This window comes from Dromiciops gliroides, chromosome 1, assembly GCF_019393635.1.
Source record: "Dromiciops gliroides isolate mDroGli1 chromosome 1, mDroGli1.pri, whole genome shotgun sequence".
Lineage (NCBI taxonomy): Eukaryota > Metazoa > Chordata > Mammalia > Microbiotheria > Microbiotheriidae > Dromiciops > Dromiciops gliroides.
In genome coordinates this window covers 530607775-530632977 of record NC_057861.1, presented here as the reverse complement: position 1 = coordinate 530632977, position 25203 = coordinate 530607775, and the positions used below count along the sequence as shown (strand labels likewise).

At 39.6% G+C, this 25203-nt stretch overlaps 1 protein-coding gene across 1 annotated transcript in view; it reads left to right on the top strand.

Annotated features, from left to right (window-relative positions):
* SDK1 (sidekick cell adhesion molecule 1) overlaps positions 1-25203 on the top strand; it is a 1142665-nt gene that overhangs the window by 953698 nt on the left and 163764 nt on the right. Inside the window, 3 exon segments of the mRNA XM_043999243.1 lie at positions 521-636; positions 4494-4683; positions 8688-8786. Coding sequence (XP_043855178.1) covers positions 521-636; positions 4494-4683; positions 8688-8786 — 405 coding nt within the window.

Sequence of the window (25203 nt, the reverse complement as noted above, 5' to 3'; positions counted from 1 at the left end):
GAGATGGCCTCTGAAATCTGATTTAGCTCATGGTACTATAACTTGAGTTTTTCTAACTTTTTTTGAGACAAGAAGCTTCTTTTATTTCCATTAAGTTAATGAAGTCAGTGACAGTACAAAATTCTTGATTGGACTCACTCAGGAAACATGAATAAGCTTCTAAGTATCTAAGGATTTCTGATATTAATTGCTAATATTGAAGAGATTTATATTTCTATTGTTCTAAGACAGGTTTAATTCTGATCACTCCTAAGTGCTCAGAAGACATTTTAATTTCAACATCGGTTTTATCATTAATATTCAACATAAAATGGGACTCACAGTCAAACTGCTTCATAGTTTGTAGAAGCCTTGCTTTTATATGTGGACATGTAGTTTTCCCCCTGGGGAAAAACACTCCTGTGGGGGCAGTAGTCTTTTGCCTTGTATCCTCAGCAACAAGCACAATGCTTGGCACCTAGTAGGCACTTAATTGTTTCATTGATTGGCCATTGATGTTCCTAATTTCTGTTCCTTACAGTTCCATCAGCTGCTCCTGAAAATGTGACTGTTGAGGCCGTAAGCTCCACTCAGATTTTATTGACTTGGGCTTCTGTACCTGACCAAGACCAGAATGGACTCATACTGGGTTATAAGGTATAAATGTATATACTGTTATTTTAAAAAAAACAACCTTGATATTTGTGGGTTTTAAAGTTGCCATTTGTGTTACAGCAAATTCATTTCCCATTACTCCTTTATATAAACCCCCTTTTCAGGGAAGCTGTCATTTTTGCACACACCATGCTTGATACCACTTTCAAGTTTTTATTCATTTTGGCCTGCCTGCCTGCCATGGCCTTGCTCTTCCCTCCATGTGTCCAGAGGATCTAAGGCCCAGCATCTTCACATAGGCTTTGATCAGGCCACATTGATCTCTTCTTTAACTGAACTATAGCTCTTAGCTTTAAAAATATAACCAGCACTGTATTAAATAGGCTTCTATTATTCTGTAATTATCTTATGTTTTGTCTTCCAATCTAGACTACAAGATCCTTGAAGGCAAGGACCACATCACTTTTTTTTAATCCTCTGTAGCTGGGCTTCTTAAACTTTTTCTAATGGAGACCCCTTTTCACCTGAGAAATTTTTTCACAAACCTGGGTATATAAAATAGGTATAGGTAACCTTTTACTGTTGAAGAATTTTTTGCCACATTCAGTTACGTGTCCCTTAGGTTTATAGTCTCCAGCATAGTTCGAGTGGATAAATATTGTTGGTGATCTGCAAATGTGGAGGAGCAAATCATCCCACAAGGCCAGACCCTCCATGTCCTGTTGCTCACTGAGTTCCAAAGTGACCTGTAGTGAAAGGCTACAGTTTTCTTTTTCTCTGACCTCAGCTTGAAAGTCTAGGTTAGCATCTCTTAAAGCCACAGAGCTCTCACTTAGAGAAATGGGCCCTCCAGAAGGTTGTCTACTCACAGATGAAACATGAAACATGGACATTTTCTGGGTATATTGTAGAAGGCATTAACAAAAATTCAGACATGGCTTACTAGATGTCAACTGAGGGTCTGTCTCTTCCAATTCAGAAATTCTCTAATTTTAGGATTTATGGCTCTGTAAATCATAAATTTATCTAAGTCCTTTTCTCAGTTGATTTTTATTTCCTAGAAAAATGAATTGCCTGTTACCTGCTGTGTGCATCATGACTCCTTTTTGTTATAGAAACAATTGATATTTGCATAGCACTTTTCAGTTGGCAAAACACTTTGGAAACATTATCTCACTTGAATCTCGCCACAATCCCGAATGGTAGGGGCTGCAAGTATTATTATTTCCATTTTATAGATGAGAACACTGAGAGAGCTTAAGGAAGTTGGTCTTCCTGTTTCCCAAGTCTATTATTCTATCCACTCTACCATTTTTCTACACTTCACTAGAGGGCTGCGAGATTTTTAGAGGAAGGATTATACCCAGTATTTCTCTTAATAATAGCTAATAATAATAGTCAGCATTTTCTAGTGCCTTAAAGATTGTAAAGCAGTTTACAAATATCTCATTTGATTCTCACAACAACCCTCTGAGGTAGGTCCTATTATTAGCCCCCTTTTACTGAGGAAACTGAGGCAGAAGGAGGTTAAATGAGGAAACTCAATACCAATCTCTCTGCTGACCTTCAATCTCACATCTTCAATTGCTTTTCAGACTTCTTGAACTGGATGTCCAGTCAATATCTTAAATTCAACATGTCCAAAATGTAATTCATTATCTTTCCCCCTAAACCCTTTCCCTATTACTGCAGAGAACAATGCTATCCTTCTAACCTCTCAGGTTCATAACCTAGGTGTCATCCTGGACTCCTCATCATCTCTCACCACTCCCCCATATCCAAGCTGTTGCCAAGGCTTGTTGGTTTCACCTTTGCAACTTCTCCTGAATATGTCCTCATCTCTCCTCTAACACTACCAGAATTCTGGTGCAGGCCCCACCTCCCATCATACCTGGACTACTGGTGGGTTGGCCTGTCTCAAGTCTCTCCTCCATCCTTCCTACCCTCCTATTCAATAGACTCCATTGTCTTCCTCTTACCTCAAGGATCAAATACAAAATCCTCTTTTTGACATTCAAAGGCCTTCATAACTTGGCTCATTCCTACCTTTCCAGTCTACCTACACCTTAGTCCCTGACGTGTTTCTTTGATCCAGTGACACTGGCCTCCTGCCTGTTCCAAGAACAAGACTGCATCTCTTGGCTCCAGGTTTTTTTCTGACTAACCCCCATACCTGGAATTCTCTCCCTCCTCCTTCCCACCTACAGCCTTCCCTGGCTTCCTTTAAATCTCAACCCAAATCCCATCTTTTGTAGGAAGCCTCTTCCAGCCCCTCTTAATTCTAATGGCTTCCCTGTGTTAATCATCTCCTACTTATACTGTTTCTAGCTTGTTTGTATGTTTGTTTCTGTATTGTCTCCCCCATTAGATCATGAGTTCCTTGAAGGCACGGACTATCTTTTGCCTCATTTTATATTCCCAATGCTTAGTATAGTGCCTGGCACATAGAAGGCATTTATTAAGTATGGATTTATTGAAATGGAAGCAGACAGAGATTAAGTGACCTACTAGAGTCTTACAGCTGATAAATATTTGAGACCGGATTTGAATTCAGGTCTTCCTGACTGTATACCCAGCACTGTATTAACTGCTCCACAATTCCACCCCTGTCCCTCTTCTTCTCTATCACCTCTAGCACCCAGCATGGTGGGAGATACCTTGCCACCAAAGGTACTGGCTTGTGGTATTTCTAGTTTGGAACTAGACCCCACTGACCTTATCCATACCATTTGTATTACAGATTGTGATTGTGTCCCTGTCAAACATTGACTCTCCAGATTGGCATTATATAGGAGTCCCACATCCCAGGAATCACTCGAGTTTCCATTCATTACTTTTTGTAGATCTGTTATTTCTTTGTCAGAGTGTAGTGGCATGGGTGCTGCATTATAAGTGTAGAGGGATGGTATTTTATATAATGGGAGGATGATGTTTTCTGGCTTACACTACCCTTTTCACTGATGTCCCGCATTTTGTTGGTCTTTTTTTTTTTTTGGTTGTAGCAACATATTATATTGGCATCCTCAGAGAGAACACACAGTGTGGTCTCAGTGCTAGATCCTTTTCCTAGGTTTTCACCAGTAGCTCATAGCCTTCCATTTAAACATTCCCTTCTGATTCACTCACTGCTTCTAGAAGCTCTTTGAAGTAATGCATCATCATCTAGAAAACCCAAAAACCTGAGATGGCTTATGAAGAAGTGACCGAATGGTCCTTGGCCTACACTTGACTCATTTCACAAGGTCCCTTCTGATGAGTCATCATTCTCAAGGAGCATGAACAAAGTTGTCACTTGGAACTGTATAAATGTAATGCACATTAGTCCTTTTCCTCAGAAGGCTTTATCTCTTTGTGGTCAAGACTTTGTGTTGGGAGACACAATTTGTCCCCCTCCAGTTGGATGCTACAACTTCCTCAAATAATGAATAGGAAGATAACTTTCCAACTTATGGACATCTATAATTCAATCTAAATGTTGCAATTTCGCGAGTGTTCCTCTCAACCTCCCAAATGCCATCTTTAAAAACTGGAGCCATAGAGGCAGCTAGGTGGCACAGTGGATAAAACACCTACCCTGGATTCAGGAGGACCTGAGTTCAAATCTGGCCTCAGACACTTGACACTTACTAGCTGTGTGACCCTGGGAAGGTCACTTAATCCTCATTGCCCTGAAAAAAAAAAAAGATCAAATAAGATACATTTGTAAAAGCCCATGACATATAGCAGGCCCTGTAAAAACTAGAGCCATAAACCTCATACACAGTTGCTTTTTCAGGAGAGATGCAGTCCTGCCTTTGGCTTATATTTAAAGACAGCCCATATTATCCATCCATGTTGGGGGTTCTGTACAGATGTATCAAATTATAATAACTATTCCCTCGTGTCTGTTGATGCTTCAGATTCTATTCAAGGCCAAAAATTTGGAGTCCGAACCCAAAACCCATGTAGTGAGAGGGAACCACACACAGTCGGTTCTGCTGGCAGGCTTACGGAAGTACGTGCTCTATGAGCTCCAGGTGCTGGCATTCACACGCATTGGAAATGGAATCCCAAGCTCTCCTCCCCTTTTAGAGAGAACGAAGGATGATGGTGAGTTTATGATTTGCACCTTTGCTTTCCCCATTTGTTTTCCAGCTTTTCCTTTCTAATCAAAACAGTTTAGATTTTTGTCATTTTCAACTTAATTTTCAAACTAATTTTTTTTCCCGTTGATGAAAACAAAACAAAGTTGTTTTTCAGTCACAGAGCATTTATATGGCCAATTTCAGCCTGGAGTGAATTTTTACAGCCTAATTATGAACCTATGCAGAATTTCAATCATAACTCTGCAATAGACAGTGCTGTAGTAAGGAGCAGTAAATGCTGGCTTGGGTTGGAACTATAAAAAATATAAAACTGGCATTCTATTTGGTGTCTATACAAATCCAGAAAAAAAAAAATCTGTTATTGACCTGTATGCCTCAATCCTCTTGGTGCTTCTTCCAGTTCTCACTGTTTGCATTACCAGAGATAATTAGAACTTCCCATATACAGTTTGATGTGTTTGAAGGGCTTGGAGAAGTCCCCAGATTCCTGTATTAGCAGGACTGAATAACAAGTACATCCTGACTGCTTTGTTTTTATGGAAGTTTAAATCATCGGTAAATATGTTTTTTTCCGCTTTGCAGATGTCAAACACTTAAAGGTTAGCTCCTTTACATTTTCATTATTAAGTAGAGTATAATGAATATGTCAAGGGAAAAAATTATTGATCCTAATAAAAAAAAATCCACCTTGGGAATCAAAAGCTCCTAACAGAAATGAAATAACTGTAAATTTTCTTAAGCAACTTTATTGAAGTAATTAAGTTAGCTGCAAATACGTTTGAACTGCTGAGTGAAAGCTCTATTTTCTCCACCTTAGACTGAGAGATTGAGGCTACTGGGCTTTGCCCAGATAAAGAGGATGATAATCTTTCATTGTTATGTTCATTTTTCCTATAAGTCAGGAGCTCAGAGACATGTGGGGCAACTTTGTAAGAAGGAAAATGGGGGCAAGATTCTTGTTATAAAACTCAGTAGGGAAAGAGAGTCTTTTGAATGCCATGTACTAAAAGGAGATAGGGGAAATGGGGAAATTGTTCAAGTAGGAGGCAATTATAGTCGTTTCCTCCTAAAGTACATGTTGGCAAGTGACACAGATTGTTCTCTCTCCACACTCCCAACATAAACATGTTGTGTCTCCCTCTCTATTCAAATTTAATTAAAAATATCAGCCAGAATGATAACACAGGTGGGATTTATGCTACAGGCCAATTTCAGTGCCTACGCATTTTCGAATTAGTACCAACTTGTGAACCTGAGACAGAAGACTTGACTGCCAGTTGTCTCTGTTAATGTGCTCATGGCCTCATTTGTGTACTTATTATGCTCAAACACAGGTGTTCATAATGCATATTCAAAGTCAGAAAGGCTGGTCTAAAAGTAAACTTGGAGGAGAGGAGAAAGGGGCATAGATGCCCATAACAATTCAAAGGGGCTGAAACAGACGTATTTTATTTAGTATAACTAGATCCATGGGCCTTCTTTCCTACTATGTAATCAGGTATTGAGTTACCAGAAAGAAATTTGATGATAGAATCATTCTTACACAGGTCACACAACTTATTTGCCTGATCATTCATGTAAATATATCTTACAAGGACTCTGACATCCTAGATTCTTGGTGCCCTTGTACCATACAAAAGAACTGAGATAGCCATCTGGTTCTAGTTAGCTCTCAATTAGTGTGGATAATTGAAAATCACAGATGATATTTTTTAAAAAATCATTTTAAAAGAGAATTTTAGTCTCTTCCACAAGGTCTTTTAACTGGAAAGGCAAACATGGAGCCAGATTGAATGACCTGATTTTTTTCTCCTCTCCATTTGCCACATGTTCACTAGTATAGAGTGAAGGTATAATCCACTAATGGAACTGTTAGGAAATATTAAAAATGTTAAAGGGCATCAAGCAGGAGAGATAAACAAGAGAAGGAAGTAACCTGCATAATCTATAATCTGGAAAATCAGCCCCTGAAAAATCAAGACCTGACAATATAATCCCAATGACTTTGCTGTCATTATGTTTTTAATTTTCAGAGTCCTTAATAATTATGAAGCAGCTTCCAGTGCATAACCTGTGTTTATGTGCATTTGTCTAGGTATATACTGTCGCTCCCTGCACTGTCCAGTAGAATGGGAACTCTGTGAGAGAAGGGACTATTTCATGTTTTTCAACTGACATCTTTGGTTCCTAGTACAATATCTGGCAAATAGAAGGAACTCAATAAATGCTTAGTGAATTTAATTGAATCTCCATTTTTCAAATGAGCTGACTGAAGTACAGAAGGCATAGTGATTAGCCAAAGATGGCAGGAAATTGGTATCTAAATTTAAATTATTTAATTCTTTACTTCCATTTTGCATTTGTATCAATCAATAATCAATCAATAAATATTTAAGCACCCACTCTGTATCAGGCACCATGTTAGTGCTGGGGATTGTAGAGACCAAAATTAATATGGGGAGAGTTAATTAGGTGCCTTGCCATAATATTGGGGTTCAGAAAATAATGAGGAACCTCTAAGTCCAATGTTCCCTCCCTTCCAAACTGCCTTTTTTAGTTATTTCTACCAAGCCAATAAGAAAGGAGATTAACAGCCTCTTTTCTGCAAACAAATCAGGTTTTATTAATGGAAATAAAATACACAACAAAGGTGAAGTTAATAAAGCCAGGGACAGGGGAATAGCGGAAGAGAAAAATGGATACGCTCCCTGGCTCTATCAAAGACTGACTCAATCCCCAAACTCGCTTCCAGTTCAGCTAATTCGAAGAACTGGTCTTGTTTCTATTAACTCACTACCTGGGGTATGTAGTTTCTATGGGCTGTGCAGCCCCTCTCCAGTCCGCTCTTGGAAGCTCACCAACAGAAAAGAGAGAGCTCCCAGCCTCAGCCTTCTCTTTTCTACCTTTTCTCTCCCTCCCCCAAAAGGGAGGTCCTTCAAGCTGTATGGCCAAGATTGGTCCCCCTCCTGATGTCAGCTGTATATGTCACTCAGGGCAGGCCAGATGTGGCCTATATCTAATCATTCCAAGTAGGTACTTAGTTTCTCAAACAATACTAAATCAATTAGGTGAGACCCCTGGGAGTCTGCCAAATTCCATTATTTTATCACAGGATACAAAAAGAGGCAAAAGATAGTTCCTGCCCTCAAGGAGCATATAATCGAATAGGGGAGACAACATGCAAACACATGCATACAGAGCATGCTACATGTAGGATAAATAGTAAATAATTAACAGAGGGAAGATGCCAGCATTAAGAAGGGGTAGAAAAGGCTTCCTATAAAAGATGGGATTCTAGGTGGGGCTTAAAGGAAGCCAGAGAAGACAGTAGTCAGGGAGGAGGGGGGAGAGAACCTTCCAGGCATGGGGAACATCCAGAGAAAAGCCTGGAGCTGAGAGATGGAATAGCTTTCTATAGAAGGTGGGATTTACATGTGTGTTTCCATATAGTGATTCATACAGTAATCCTACAAGTATTCAAGACATTTATTAAATGCATACTGTATGCAAATACAGTACTGTAAAGTACTGTGATAGGCACTAGGGGAGGTGGCCAAGTTTAGATAAGATGCTGTCTCTGCCCTTATGGAGCTCCTGTTTTAGTGGGGAAATAATGATACCTCCGCAGATTTCTAGAATAAATAATATGAATGTATCTAACAATGCAACATACCCAGTGCTAGACCCTCTATTTCTTTGGTGTTCTAAGGTTTAGAGTCTGTCATTTCAAATAGAGGCAAGATAAAATGAGGAAATTCCTCAGGCTTATAGAGAATAATGCCAAGTTACAGGGAACTCCCTTTATAGTACAGCTGTGTTCCAAAAGCTTGTTTTTGCAAGTCAGTTGTTTCTAATTTGGAACACATTTTCCTGTAGAAACAGTTTCTTGCACCCTGATTAGGTGACCGGGCCAGTCCACAGAAGTCTTTTGGCTCCATCATGTACCTGAAAGATGCTATTAAGTGCATAAAATCCGGCTCGTTGAAATGTTGAGTTTATTTCCTTCAGCTCCAGGTCCACCTGTGAGACTTGTGTTTCCTGAAGTGAGGCTGACCTCAGTGCGGATTGTGTGGCAGCCACCAGAGGAACCGAATGGGATTATTCTGGGTAAGAGTGGGGACCACAAGGGAATAATTTCTAGACATGGACAAATGTATGGAGAAGCAAGGCTTGAGAAAGAATGAGAAAGCCCACTGAAGATCTCTATTTGTAGACCATTTCTAAGAACTAAAAATCACAGCTGTGGCTATGTAGCTCTTCCCCCCATCCTTTTGTGGGATATGCTCCAAGTTTTCTATGAAATCAGACTTTCATTTTATGGGGCCTCTAGGGCCTGTTTTCCTCCATGTATTCACTGTTCTCTACACCATACCAAAGGTAGTGCTGTCTGAAATTAACTTGCCATTCAGCTTTGAACTCAGCATACAGTTGGGACCAGGATTTGATAAGCAACTTGCTCATTTCTGACAGAAGATATATACTCGGTCTTGCCTCCCTGGTCTCAGCACCATCTGTGACCTGCCAGGAAGTCAGTACTTGTGTATTATCTTTTCAGGATCTTTCTTAAGAGAATACTCTGTTGGAGCCCAGTGGATTCATTTGCTTTGGGCTTTCCATCCAGGGAGGCAGTTTATGATGAGCCCTAAAGCTTCTACTCCCTAGAGATGGCTGCTTATATTAAAAATTAATAGCCCCTACTTGAAGACAAAACTTGTACTTGTCATGTTTCTATAAATACTGTATGAAAAGACTGTGATACCCGTTTTATTCTTATGCTGCCCCTTCACTTATATTCTCTTGAGTTGGGAAGTTTGGGTTGGTGGGTTTTTTTTTTTTTGGGGGGGGGGTATGATTATAGAATCTCTGAGTTTGGTGATCTTTTGAATCACAGGTTCTTGCTACTGGAATCCTAAATCATTGGCTCTAGGAGGGGTTTGTTTACAAGTTTATTGCCCTCAGAGCCTTCAGATAATTTATCAGGCAGAGAGACAACAGGGAAGTCATCAGATGGGACCACTAAACTTACAAGGGGAGTGTGACACATCCCCCAGAGTTTCTTCAAATAGGTAGTTCTTTGCAATGTTTCACATGCTCCCAGAGATCTTCACTGCAACCAGGAAAACCCTGCTTTGCCTTTACCCCTTCCTCCTGTGGTTGTTCTTCACCCAGAAGGGACTAATGGAAAGGGTTGATGATTATTACCATGGAGAACAAGTAGGCATTGTGGCTCAGTGGGAAGAGCACTGAGTTTTAGATCACAGTGGGAATGAGTTCAGTTTCCACTTCTGCCAGTAACTAGCTGTGTGACTGTGGGCAAATCATTAAAACTCTCTGGGCCTGAGTCTCCTCATCTGTAAAATGAGAGGGTTGAACTAGAAAGCCTCTGAGGTCCTTCCTGGCTCCAGAGATATGATCTTATGACTATCAGAATTCTATTCTTTGTGTGCATTCATAACTAAGGCAGTATTAGGGAGATAGGAAGGCTCCCCACTCATTTTTTTCCTTTGGCTCCCTCTTTCTCATACAAGAACATTGTCTTGGGGGCAGCTAGGTGGCCCAGTGGATAGAGCACTGGCCCTGGATTCAGGAGGACCTGAGTTCAAATCCGGCCTCAGACACTTGACCCTGGGCGAGTCTAGCTGTGTGACCCTGGGCAAGTCACTTAACCCTTATTGCCCTGCAAAAACAAACAAACAAACAAACCCCAAAACACAAGAACATTGTCTTTTCTTCCACAGGCTACTTATTTCAAGGTGACAACAGCTGTTACAAATCCCAGCAGATATCCATGGATATCTTTTAAAAAGCTGAACCTATGACTTTATCAGTATACTCTTCTACATCTGATATAGTTTTAAAGAATCACCTGATGCATTGAAAGAATTTAAGTGATTAGAATATTTGATGGGAAATCATAATCAAATTAATAAATATTTACTGAGTGTTTCCTATCACTTGTTCCCTGTGCCAGGTGATATGAGGGATACAAAATTAGTAAAATAGCAGTGCTTACCCTCAAAGCGCCAGTAGTCTAATTTAGACATGACAAATATTTGAAAAGCTAAATGGCAACACAGCTCCTCACCAATCTACCAATCTTCAACTCCCACCACTTATGTATGTAAAGCCTTCCCTAAGCACTCCAGCCTGAAATCATGTCTTTCTGCTGAACTCCCCCTTCAGCAATGAAAGTCTGTACAATTGAGAGGACAATTAATCATGGTAAACCTCATAACATCTATTCTATTCTTATCTTGAATGATTATTTAAAGACTGATGTATTATTATGTAAAATTTCACATATTTGTGTATCATCTCTACAATTAAATTGGGGGCCCCTCCAGTGCAGGGACTTGATATTTTTCATCATTACCCTTTGCAACATTCTCAATGCATTTATACAGAGTAGGATCATGGATTCTGAGCTAGAAGGGATCTTCAAGATCATCTAATCCAACCTTCTCATTCTATAAAGAGGGAAACTGAGACTCAGAAAATGGGTTTTGTTCAGGATAATCTAGGTGGTAAGAAGCAGAGCCAAAGTTCAAATCGAGCTTCTCTGATTAAAAATCTAATTCCTTTTCCACTACTCCATGTTGACAATCAACTTGATAATTAATTATTTGTTGATTTGACTTAGTCCATCCAGTTGAACTGGAACAGAGGACTTGTGAATGGGATTAATGGAAAGTAAGACTTCTTTGTAGCCAGGATGCAGAAAACTTTGAAAGCCAGATGATGGCATTTGGGCCTTATCCTATAGGCCCTTTGGATCTCCAGTAGGATTCTGAACCCCAATTGTACATGATAAGAGGGAACCACACACTGTCAGTGTTCCTGGCAGGACTGGTGGGACACGCCATATAAATTCCTGACACTGCCTTTGAACACCATAGACACCTGCACACACAAAAAAGGCAACAGAGAGCTTGAGAAGCAAAAAGGAGAGTGGAAGACATTAGTCTTCAGCATTCTATCTTGTCCCCATGGACCATGACAAAACAGGCAAAAAATAAATTAGCACCATAGCTATCTTCCCCACAGAAGACAGCACACATTTGAATTACTTTTATAGTAATGGCATTTAGTCATAATTGTAATAAACATTTCCTAGGTATTGTAGCCAGCATGCTAAATTGGAAATTGCTGGTAGAAATATGTAAAAACAATTTCAAAAGGTGCAAGACAGCCATACATGGAGAAAAGAAAACATCTTTTTGCAAGACTAACTTTAGCTCCAGAGATCTTCAATCAATGTTCCTGCTCTTATAGCTTGGCCTTCTAAGTCTACAAGCACCTTGGCAGCTAGTGTTTTTGTAATCTATATCAAAACATGCTCTCGCATTTCAAAAAGAGATTAACAGCATGAAACACACCAGCAGGAGCCTACAGGGAGAACCACTTGCTTATTAGTTTAAATATTTTACTATAGAGAGCTTTTAGCATTTAGAGCCTTCCTTTGGGGAATGCAGTAGTAACCACTGGAATAAGGGCTGTCTGTTCCCCACACTCACTAACCCACTACACTTGCTTAACTGCTATTAAACTAAAGTGATGCATTACTAGGAGTCTGTGTTCATCCAAGCTCCTAAGTGTATTCCCTGACTAGGCCAGCCACGCTCTGCACCCTTCCATTCCCTAGTTAGCATTCCTCCTGGCCTCCATGTGTCTAACATTTACCTGGAGCTTATTACAAAAGTGTACGCGAGAACTCCTCTGAGAATGAAGAACTAAATTGAATGTAATCCATGTTTGCAAATTCATATTTTGATCCAATGTTGCCTTCACATGCTCCCAGCTCTCAAACGGATAAGCTATAAAATCAACAAACCACACAGCCACTGTGCTCAGGAGTCTTGAGCGCCCTGATATCATTCAGCTTTTTGTAGGTTCTCTAAGCAATTAATAATTGTTTGTATTTTGGGTGCATCACAGCCCCGACAAGACAGTGGCGTTGGCTTTGTCTAGTGACAGGTCAGCAGCTGAGTTAGTATGCACAGTGTAAGGCAATCTTCTGCCTTCTTTGCTGTGGGCAATCGAATGGTGGTGTTACAATGACCTAACTAACATTTAACAGGCAGCTTAAACTGCCGCCTTTTGTTTATTCAGAAAGCGCAAGATGTATGAAATTGCTTGCAGCCGTGCAAAACATATTTTAGAAGATGCTAATGCCAGGATAAATACAACTTTTACAAAACGAACTACGCTCCCCTAGAATGACTACTAGTACATTGTTGCAATGTCTGTCTGTAGTCAACTGTGGGTAGATCAGAAGGAACAAAGATGCTTGAAATGCCTCCCCCCAAAAACCTCTTCTGGTTGCTCATACAGACTCCTACTCTAATGCAAATCTTTTGTCAATAAATTACTCTTGCTACTTCTTACTCACTCTATTGTCTCCTAGACTAGCATCACATTTCTATCCTTCAGGGGGAAAAAATACTCATTGTCCTAAAGCCTGGTATGCTGCTTCTTTGTCTCTGGTTTTCTTTGATTCTTTCTATTTCCTCAACCTCTAAGATGTTTTCAGAAATCTGTCGAGCCTTCCTTCGCATCATATTTTTCATACTTTGTGTCTCTAATCCTTACTATTTGGCTTTTTTCTCACTTTTTCCTCTTGGTGCATTTATTATCATAAGTCACCCATAACCTTAAAAATGTGGTGGGTTTTTTTCTGCCTATGTTTTACTCATGCTATTGATTTGGCTCATTCATCTTCACCTAACACATACCGCATTTTCCCTGACCTTGTCTGGCTAAAATTCAATGTACTGATATTTCTGATTTCACTTTAACCATAATTACATAACTAGGTCTTTTTCAAGGATATATATTTTTTTATCCCTAAACACCATCTCTAGTCATTACTCACAGCAACAGCGAGAACCATTCTTGGACTGCATCATCTTTTTCCTATTTATACAAGGAAAAAGGCTTTCTATACCTTTCATTGATTATAGGGATTTCCTTTGGGAATGTCAGTGTAATTTAGAGGTATTAATTCTCCTGCTCTATAGCACCAGAGTTAAGTGGGAGCCAGATGGTATTTTCCTCATTTTAGGATTGAAGAAAGGGGGAGACTTGACAAAAGCTAAGTAATATGCCCAAAGTCACTAAGTTGTGGTCCTGGTATAGATAACAGGTTATTCATTCAACAAATATTTACTCAACTCATGTTGTTTATGAGACACAGTGTCAGATTTTGTTGGGACCCAAAGATATATAAAATGTAGATTTTGTAGGGAGGTTTAAAAAAATCATCAAAGAAGGAGAGTTTGATGATAATAATAACTTATATTTAGATATACTTTAAAGTTTCCAAAACATCTTAAACACTCTTTCTTTTGTGAGCCTCACAGCAGTCCAGTGAAGCGGGTAACTAAGAATATTGTTATCCCCATTCGCACATAAGGAATCTGAGGATCAGGAAGTTTAGGTAACTTGCCTAAGGTCACACAGCCAGTATGTGTCAGAGGTGGGATTTAAACCTAAATATTCCTGACTCCAAATCTGACACTCTAGCCATTATATTACGCTGCTTCTCCATTAGTTTTTTTTTTTTTAAAGAGGATCAAGCAAAAATTCTAGGAGTAATTTGAAGAGGAAAAAACTTCTTCAGCTAAGAGATTAGGAAAGGTTTCATAGGGAAGTGGCACCTGAGTTAGTCCTTAAAGTAAGAGAGTGGCAGAAACAGACAGAAAAAGAGATGGGCATCCATACCAAGTATGGATGATAATGTAAGCAAGGTTTATAGAAACGGGAGGTGATAAGATCAGAGCAAAATATGGAAAGGAGTCCTGTTTGGCTGAATTTACAAATGAACTACATGAAGGAGGTATATTATGAGAAGACCCTGAAAAGGGAAATCGAACCCAGATTGTGGAGGGCCTTGAATGCCAGTATCAGAGTTTCTATTTTGTTGAGTGTGGACTTATTTTAGAAAGGATGCCTATTTAGGCATAAATTGGACTAAGTGATTGCTGAGATCCTTTCTAGCACCTAATTCTTTGATTCTGAATGACCAGAATCATGCATTAAGAAGAATATACAGGGGGCAGCTAGGTGGCACAGTGGATAAAGCACTGGCCCTGGATTCAGGAGGACCTGAGTTCAAATCCAGCCTCAGACACTTGACACTTACCTAGCTATGTGACCCTGGGCAAGTCACTTAACCTTCATTGCCCTGCAAAAAAGAAGAAGGAGAAGGAGAAGGAGAAGGAGAAACACACAATAGTGTGAAAGGATCAGCCAGAGAGGGGATAGAATGTAGGCAAGAAGGCCAAGGGGCTCCTTAGTGAGAAGTCTGCATACAAAGTGTGTGTAAGAAGTGATGAGGGAAGAGTAGTTGCAATGGGGGCTGAGTATAAAAAAAAGATACACAAGATACTCTGTGGGAAATTCAATAGGACTTGGAAACTAAGTTGATGTGTTGCGTGAGGGGGCAATAGAAGTCAACAGTGACTCCAAGATTTTAAGCCTAAGCAAGATGGTGGAGCCATGGAGAGAAAACAGGAAGTTAGGAGATAGAGCTGGTGTTCAGGGGAAGATAAGTTGGCCCATTTAGATCACTTCGGCAAAATATTTTTTAGTCACCCACTAGGTGTAAGGCATTGTGCTTCATTTTGTGGATAAAAATAGAAGAAAATACTAAACACTTCCCTAAGTGATTTAGTCTATTTTATATTTTACAAATAGAGAAACTGAGGGACAGAGAAATGTCCTTTGATTTCTGCCACAATTCTCTCTCAAACATCATGAGCTCTCATATCCTGTAACCCATACATCAAAACCCCACTCTATTTTATGTCCTCTCTTCCTTTACTCCTGTCTCTGAAAAGGTGACCCTTCTCCTTGCAAAGGCCAACCTAACTATTTGGGCTCTTGATGCACTCACTCTCCCCAAACCTTCTAAGATCCTGCACTGTAGATCATACCTCTCTCTCTCTCTCTCTCTCTCTCTCTCTCTCTCTCTCTCTCTCTCTCTCTCTCTCTCTCTCTCCTCCCTCCCTTCCTCTGTCCCTCTCCCCCTCTCCTCCTCTCCCCCTTTCTCCCTCTCTCTCCCTCTCTTTCCCCCTTTCCCCCACCCACCCCTTCTCTCCTACTATAAACTTGCTTATGTCTTTTGCTTCCTTTAAAAACAGCCACCACCACCACCACCAAATCCCTTTAACTTGACCTTTATGTTGTTGTTTAGTAGTCTTTGTCTCCTTGTGACCCCATTTGGGATTTTCTTGGCAGAGATACTGTAGTGGTTTGCTATTTCCTTCTTCAGCTCATTTGACAGATGAGGAAACTGAGACAAACAGGGTGAAGTGACTTGCTGAGGGTCACACATCTAGTAAATGTTTGAGACCAGATTTGAACTCAGGAAGATGAGTCTTCCTGACTTTAGGCCCAGGACTATCCATTGTACCACCTAACTGCCCTCTAACTTGACCTTATAATACATTTAAGCTATTGCTATATAGATTATATATACATATATACATATATGTATATATATATATATATCTTTCCTCTCTATTGCTGTCAATTCCTAGAGTTATCAACACTTACTGTCTACTTCCTCACTTTCTTCCTAGAAATAAATAATAATAATATTTAATAATGCTCTTGCAATGGTTCTGTTATTCTACCATGAATACTACCTAAAACAGTTTAGATCATAATTCACCCATCTCCTCCTGTGCTACTCTTAATCATTGCCTTCCACAAATCATCTATAAGGAGCCCATCTGCCATCCCAGAAGGCATTTCACCATATTTTTTAACATTGTGTAGCTAGCACCTGGGCTGTCCATCAGTCATTCTTTACTCTCATGAGGCCTGACCCATTTACTTTTCTGATCATTCATTTCAATGATGACATCATTTACAGTGATTCCCCTGTAGCCTACTCACAGCCACTATGCATCTCTTCATCTCCCTTAGTGTATTGTATGACTTTGATTCTTTAGAGGTTCTGGTATTCCAAGACTCTTAGCCATTACAGCATCACCAAGAAAATATGAGTGTTAAAAAGACAAACCTTTGTTACAGGGAGAATCTTGGGCTCATTAAAAGTCCTGCATGGTTTCCCAAATGCAATCTAGCCTGCTATCTTTCTCCTTCACAGCCCAGTTCATTATTAATAACTGCTGACATTTACATAGCACTTTAAGGCCTGAAAACTACTTTACTTGCATTATCTTATTTGATCCTCTCAAAAAAAAGTGAGGTTCACCCTTTAGGTATCATTATGCCCATTTTGCAGATGAGGAAACTGAGACAGGGGAGGAGTGGGGGTTACGTGATTTACCCAGGGTCATACAGTTAATGTCAGGGGAAGGATTTGAATGTAGTTCGTTCTCTCTCTCTCTCTCTCTCTCTCTCTCTCTCTCTCTCTCTCTCTCTCTCTCTCTTTCTTTCTCTCTCCCCTCAGTTCTGTCCCTAGACTACAAGTCTAGCACTCTTCCCACGATCCCAAAGTGGCCTTGCAATCTGTTTTCAGAAACTTCTACTCTGATGAAACTGCTCTATTAAAAATGCCCTGTGATCCTTTAACCACTAAATCTGATGGCTTTTTCTTGGTCCTCATTCTCCCTGGTCTCTCCGCAGCTTCTGATACCCTTAATTCTCCATCCTTATGGGTACTTTCTCCTTCTTGTACTTCCGTGGTGCTGTGCTTTCTGTTCTTTTTCTTGACCTTTTTTTTTTTTCAGTTTCCTTTGCCGGTTCCCCACCTTTACCCTGTCTCCTCCTAAGTGGAAGTACTCTTCGAAGTTCTATTTTTGACCTTCTTCTGGCTCCACATTCTCTCCCTTGGTGATTTCATGGTTCCCAAGGGTTCAAATGTCACCTCTATGGAGATGCCTCAAATCTCAAAGCCAGCCCTAATCTGTCCATCACTACAGTCCCACATCACTATGCCTGAATATATCTACATGAATATCTCTTTGGCATCACAAATTCATTGTGTCCAAAGCTAAAGTCTATTATCCTTCCTGAAGCCACCTTCCTCTAGACTTCCCTTTGAATTTCTGTTGAGAAGAAAACCATCTTTGCAGTCCTTCATGTTTACCCCGCTCCTAGTTCATCCTTCTCTCTAACGCTATTGATTTTACCTCCACCACATTTCTGACATCTGTCCCATTCTCAGGCCCTCATCACCTCATGGCTTCTACTCTTGTACTAATTGGCATCTCTGCTTCCAGTCTTCTTCCTCTCCAGTCTATCTTCCACACTCCTGTCAAAGCAATTCTGACCATGTCACTCTTTGCCTCAAAAGCCCTCATTACCTCTAGAATAAAGTATAAAGTCCTCAGTCTGGTGCTTAAAACCTCCAAAATTGACCTTCGCCCTACCTTTTCAGTCTCATTCCACATTCCTCTCCTCCACACACTCTGCAGAGGAGCTACTATCCTCTGAACTCAGCGTTCCACAGCTGGTGAAAAGAACACTGACCCTGGAGGCAGGGGCTGCTGCTGTTCAGTCATGCTAGGCATGTCCACCTCTCTGTGACCCCAAATGGGGTTTTCTTGGCAGAGTTGCCGTTTTCTTCTCCAGCTCATTTGACAGATGAGGAAACTGAGGCAAACAGGGTGAAGTGATTTGTGCAAGTTCATACAGCTGGAATGTATCTGAGGCCACATTGGAACTCAGGTCTTTCTGTCTCCAGATGAGTCACTATCTACTGTATCAAACAGCAGGACCCAGATTATCTATAAGACCTAGGGCACAGAAACAATTCAAGGGCCAAACCAGAGGTTCAGGAAGAACAGTTCCAGGGTTCAGTTTAATTGGGGATTCCAAATCTCTGCTGGACCTCCCAAGAGCAGACCATCCCCATCTCCAATATTTGTGCAGAAATGACCTGCCTTCCTCAGGGATATATAGTCTGAAAATCATTAAGAGTATGGGCAGACCTCCTAGAGCTACAGTGAATGGGAGGATCATCATCTCCTTTCTTCTCCTTCCTGCAATCCTTCCCCATTCAAACCTACACCTCCAGATCTGGGTTGGTCATGGTCTGGTTTTTCAATTGCCAGACTTTCAGAGCTGGAAAGGACCTCAATAGCCATTTAGTCCTGCCCATACAAGGAAAAGAATCCTTACTTCAGCATTCCGAAACAGCAGTCCAGTCAGTCTCTGCTGGAGGACCTCAAATGAAGGGGAACTTACTCTATTTTTAGTTATCTCTAATTGTGTAGAACCAGTGTCTCCTTACATTGATTCTAACTTTGCCTCTCAGCAAAGTCCACCTATTTCCTATTTCCATCTTCTGAACCTAAATAAGATTTCAAATTTCACCTTGTTTCTTTATCTCTAAAGTTGGGCTTCCTTAAGTCACTCAAGCTAGTATATAATATTACCACTTAGAATTTGCTCTTGGGGCAGGTAGGTGGCACAGTGGATAAAGTACCAGCCCTGGATTCAGGAGGACCTAAGTTCAAATCCGACCTTAGTAGCTGTGTGACTCTCGACAAGTCACTTAACCCTCATTGCCCCGCAAAAAACAAACAAAAAACAAAAACAAAAAACCCCAAAACAAAACAAAACAAAAAAAAAGAATTTACTTTCTCGTATTCTAAATTCATAAATGGAATCCTAAGAAGACTTCTATCCTTTTTTTTTTCTTTTTATACTGAGGCAGCTGGGTGGTATAGTAGATGGAGCAATGGACCTGGAATTGAAACCTAAGTTCCAATTTTAGTCTTAGACACAACATCTGTGTGACTCTGGGCAGGTCATTTAACCTCTATCCGCCTCATTTTCCTCATTTTTCAAATCCAGATAATAATAGAACCTACTTTCCAGGGTTGTTATGAAAATAAAATGAGATATTTGTAAGCATTTTACAAACACTACCATACCATATACATGTAAGCTATTGGAATTGTAGAATCTTAAAATCCCTAATAATTCTCAAGTTAGTGATACTACCCTTTCTGTATATCTTCTCTTCTGACAGGTGTTGTAGTCATATCCCCTTCTCCTAGGTCAAATGATTCCTACCAGCCACCCTGCCTTCTGCAAGATGATGCATGTCCTACAAAATATTTTCATATCTGATTTAGTAGTGTCTGTTCAAGCTTGCTCCCTTACAGCACTGACCTTATACCCTATCACTTAATCTACCTCCTCATCCAGTGATTGTTCTTTAAAACATCATGACCTAAGTTACCTCTAAATGGGTAACAAATTACTTTGATCCCTTTTAAGCCAAAATGATCTTTCCGTACTCAATTACTGCCCCCTGAATTTCTGTTGTATTTAAATTATATCCATAGCATTCCTGTGCAGGCATTATAAATTCCACATTTTTGGTATAATTACTTTTGCTCTTTTAAAGTCACCTCAAAAATCTCACTCTGTGGGAATTTTTCTAGCTTGTTTTCCAGTTTATTAACTATTTGTTTTTTCATCAAAACCTTTTTTGTTGTTGTTGTTGTTGTTTAAAGGAACAAGTAACAAAACAACATTTAATTATTGAACGTTTTGTAGCCAGCACCAAGCTAGGTGTTGTGTTGGGAATACAAAACCAATAGACCATACCAAAGAACATATAAAAGGGTAAAACCTTAATTCTTGCCCTCAAGGAACTCACAAGAATTAAATTCAATAAACAAACAGAAATTACAAGACAACATTTTTTCAAGTGCCAGACTCTGTATGAGGAACAAACTGGAAGGTCTCTGAGAATTCAGAGGATCAGAGTTCAGTGTTAGGTGAAGTAGTCAGGGAAGGTTTCATAAAGGAGATGACATGTGAGCTGAAACTCAAAGGATGGGTAGAGTTGGAATGGTCAGAAAAGGAAGAGGAAGAGGATTTCTGGGAAAGAGCATGAACATTTAAATATTCAAGGTAGGAGCAGAGGAAAGGGAGAAGGGAGGGGAGGAAGCATGGTAGAGTGGAAAGCCCACCAGCTCTGGAGTCAAAAGACCTGGTTTTTTAGGATGTTCCTACCAGCTCCCACTCATCACTTGTATGACCTTGGACAAGTCATTTATCCTCCCTGGGCCTCAGTTTCTTTATCTATAAAATGAAGACATTGGGCTAACTGACCTCTGAGCTTGCTTTCAGTTGTAGATAATGCCACCTAGGATTCTATTTAAGACCAGTGGAGTACACATGGTTGGTTGTTGGTAAGAAAAAGCCAAGGTTGGATAGTTAGATTAAGTCCATTATTGAGTACCTTTTGTGCCAGGCTAACAGGTGTGGATTGAATCAGATAGAGGGCCATTATAAATTCTTAAGGGCAGCTAGGTGGTGCAGTGCTAGGCCTGGAGTCCAGAAGACCTGAGTTCAAATCCAACCTCAAACCCTTAATAAGCTTAACCTTTTTATGTGTCCTGAAGGAGCAGTGGATAGAGAACCTGCCCTGGAGTCAGGAGGACCTAAGTTCAAATCCAGCCTCTGAAGCTTAATAGTTGTGTGACCCTTGGCAAGTCAATTAACCCTGTTTGCCTCAGTTTCCTCATGTGTAAAATGAGCTGGAGAAGGAAATGGCAAACCACTCCAATATCTTTGCCAAGAAAACCCCAAATGGGGTCACGAAGAGTCAGACATGACTGATAAGACAAAACAACAACATAGATTCTTAAGCAGGGGAGTGATATAATGAAAGTGACATTTTAGGAAGAGTAACTAAAAAATCATACAGAGAGTGAAGTTCACTCAGTTCTCATAGTTTTCATTTTATAGTGCTTTAACACTTCTTTGTTTTTGGTGAGGCAATTGGGGTTAAGTGACTTGCCCAGGGTCACACAGCTAGTAAGTGTCAAGTGTCTGAGGCTGGATTTGAACTCAGGTCCTCCTGAATCCAGGGCCAGTGCTCTATCCACTGTGCCACCTAGCTGCCCCGTGCTTTAACACTTCTAAAGCAATTTCCTCCCAATAACCTGATCCTGGTAGATAGTGTGAGTATTATTATTCCCACTTCATGAATGAGGTACCTGAAGCACAGAAGAGATTGTTGCAGTAATCCAGGTGTGGAGTGATAAATATCTGGAAGAAAGTGAGGAATAGAGAGGAAAGAAAGAATGCAAGAGATGTTTTGAAGTAGGAATGAACAGGATTTGGTCACAGATTGGATAAAAGGGATAGAGGAGAAAAGAAGGTAAAAAATAAGCAAGGTTTCAACCTAGGATAAGCCTGGGAAAATGTATTATTGATTTTTAGTTTGAAGGGACATTCATTAGAGGCCATCAGGTACAACCTTCTCTTTCATTTTACAGGTGGGAAAACTAAGGCACAAAGAGAATGAATGCCTAGCATAATCTAGTTTCTGGCAGAGGATTTGAACTCAGGTCTTCCTAACTCCACATCCAACACTACATCTATTACTACATGCTGTGTAATAATAATGGAGACATTGGCAAAAACAGCCAGTCTGGGTAAAGGGAGATATTGAGCTCAGAATACAAATTATGTTCACATCGGATCTTAAAGATTTCTCTGTGATTATCCATGAAAATGTTGCATTATGCTATGGGGCAATGAAAACTGAATTCTATCAAATGGTTTTCAAAAGTATTAATACAAGATCTGCTCAGAGAACAACCCCAAAAGTATAGAACTGACATGAAATTTAGTCATAATAAAAACTGCATTTGGGAATATACAGCTCATTTTGAGGGAAAGTTAGTCTGAGCTACTGAGGAGTCTGAGTTATAAGCAATTTAAGGGAAATGCCATTTTGTTATTCCCAGGTATAAAGTTTCTCAAATTAGATTTAATAAGTGATGTGATACAATAGAACGCACTCAGGATTTGGAAACAGAAGTATTCAAATACTAACTTAGTTACTTACTAAACCTTTGGGGCCCTTGGGAAGTCACTTCAACTTCTGTATCAGAGTCGTCTTTGTGAAATAGAAGTCTGGCTCAGTCATCTCTAAGGTCTTATCTAACTAAATTCCACAATCCCATGTTGCCTAGTGATGACTTTTAGGAAAATCTAATTATTAGGGAGATAACATGAATTCTAAGTCACATACTATTTGTTTGTATGTAGGGAATAGGTATCTAAAAAGTGCTTGAGGCTGCTTGAAAATCATTTGCTCTCTTAAATAGTTGGAGCATTCCTCCTTCAGTCTTATGGAGAAAATATTTACTAAGAAGTAAACTTCAACCCAATCATACGCAAATTTGAAATTAGTATAATTTGAATTATTGGATACAAATAGATTCATTCTAAACCTTTATTTTCATACTACAAGATTGCCTTCAATTGGATTTATTTACAAATGAAATTATTTGCATTGTTACTCTTTTCAGAAAGGGCTATTGTCTCTTCCTCCTTCCTGATGATGGTGATATAGATAGATGCCTTGCATCTGGATCTGCAGATTTGCCCCCTGCAGCAATGGAATGTTAGGACAGGCTTAAATGCTATGCAAAGAAAAAAAAATGCAGCTTACTGAAATTGGGTCAGAGTTCTAAGTGGTTTTTAAATATTTAATTTTAAAATGTACTTATTGGTCATGTTTATATCTATTAATTTTGTCTCTTTGGTAAGATTTTAACTGACTTTGGCATTTATTTTTAAAGCATTTTTATATCAAAAATTAACTGTGCATAAAGGATAGAAAATGGAAGTAGGTATGTTGTTTTCCTTGGCACAAGGCTTGAATCACGTTTAATGGTCATTTGGAAATGTGTCTTCCCCAAGTCTCCTTTCATATCTGTTACTGTTTATAGTTCTATAAACATCTGGGCTACATGCAAAGTCTCTGCCTTGACTTCTATTTACCTTTAATATTTAGATGAAGACTGCTGAACTCACAGATAAAGACAGATATTTTGATACTATAGACTTTACATCTCTCTCCCTCAGGTCACTTTACCATGTGCTTAAAATGGATCATAGGGTTTTTTTTAGAATTGGAAGGGACCTTAAAGGTCATCTCGAGCAACTCTCTCATTTTACTATTGAGGAAATTGAGGTCTGAAGATTGAATGACTTGGCCAAGGTCACACAACTGAACCAGGATTTACATCCAGACTCAGTGACTACAAATCTCTCATTCCTTCCAGAACGCAACTTAATAATCAGCAATCACAAGATCCTACATCTGAAATAAAACCTATTGTTGGTTTACCTCCCAAGTCCATTAGTGATGATGGATAGGAATGGGGCAGCTAAGTGGCACATTCAGGGTGGCACAGTGAATAGAATGCTGGTCCTGGAATCAAGAAGACATCTTCCTGAGTTCAAATTGTCCTCAGACACTTCCAAGCTGTGTGACCCTGAGCAAGTCATTTAAGCCTGTTTGCCTCAGCTTCTTCATCTATAAAATGAGCTAGAGAAGGAAATAGTAAACCACTCCAGTATCTTTGCCAAAAACCCCCCCAAAAAACCAAAACCAAAACAAAACCAAATAGGGTCATGAGGAGTCAAAGACAACCGAACAACAAGGGATAGGAATAAAGACTATACCTGTGGTATTCTTGTTATGGAGAACTGCCAGGTGAGAGAACTCCCTTTACCAATGCCAGTCCATACCTTTTCTGTAGCTTCTGATCATAGAGTTACATCAAGGATTGAGAGGTTAAGTGCCTTGCATCACATTGCATAGCCAATATTGTGTCATAGATGGGACTCGAACCCTAGTCTTCCTGGCTCTCAGGCCAGCTTTCTATCTACCACACCATGTTGCCTCTCATAATAATGAGACAGAAAAATATAATAATAGTTAGCATAGTGTTTAAATTTTTTTTAAGTTTCACAAACTTTTAAATTTTTTTTCCAGGACAATGAAGGTTAAGTGACTTGCCCAGGGTCACACAGCTAGTAAGTGTCAAATGTCTGAGGTCAGATTTGAACTCAGGTCCTCCTGAATCCAGGGCCAATGCTTTATCTACTGTGCCACCTAGCTGCCACTGTGTTTTAAAATTTGTAAAGTTTTTTACAAATATTATCTAATTTTTGTCTACTTCCAAACCCAAAGAGATAAATGCTATTATTATTCTCAACTTACAGATGAGGGAACTGAGACAAAAATTGATTGACTTGCCCAGAGTCCTTTAGGAAGTGTTTGAGGCAGGATTTGAACCCAGTTCTTCCTGTTTCCAAGTTTACTTCTTTATCCATAGCACCACCTATCTGACCACTAGACTTGGAGTCAGGAAGTCACGAGTTCAAATCCTGTCTCAGACTTTTAGTGGCTATGTGTCCCTAAGCAAATCATTTAACCTTTATCTGCCTTACTTTCCTCATCTGTAAAATGGGGAAAATAATAACACCTATATATAGCAAGGGTTGTTCTGAGACTAAAAGTAGATAACATTAGCAAAATACTTTGGAAACCTTAAAGCACTATATTGAATGTTATCTCTTATTGTTTTTGTTATTATTAATAATAAATTACATTGCTTTTTTCTCTTGGTATCGCTTTTTCTGTACAAGCATAATAAGCCTTTTGTAAACCATCTTAGCATTCGCCATTCTAAAACTTCATGAGAAATGTGTGGCCAGATGTCGAAAAGTTTATCTTTTAATTTGTTTTTATCCTGTTTCTGTAAAGACTAGACTGTGCACTTAT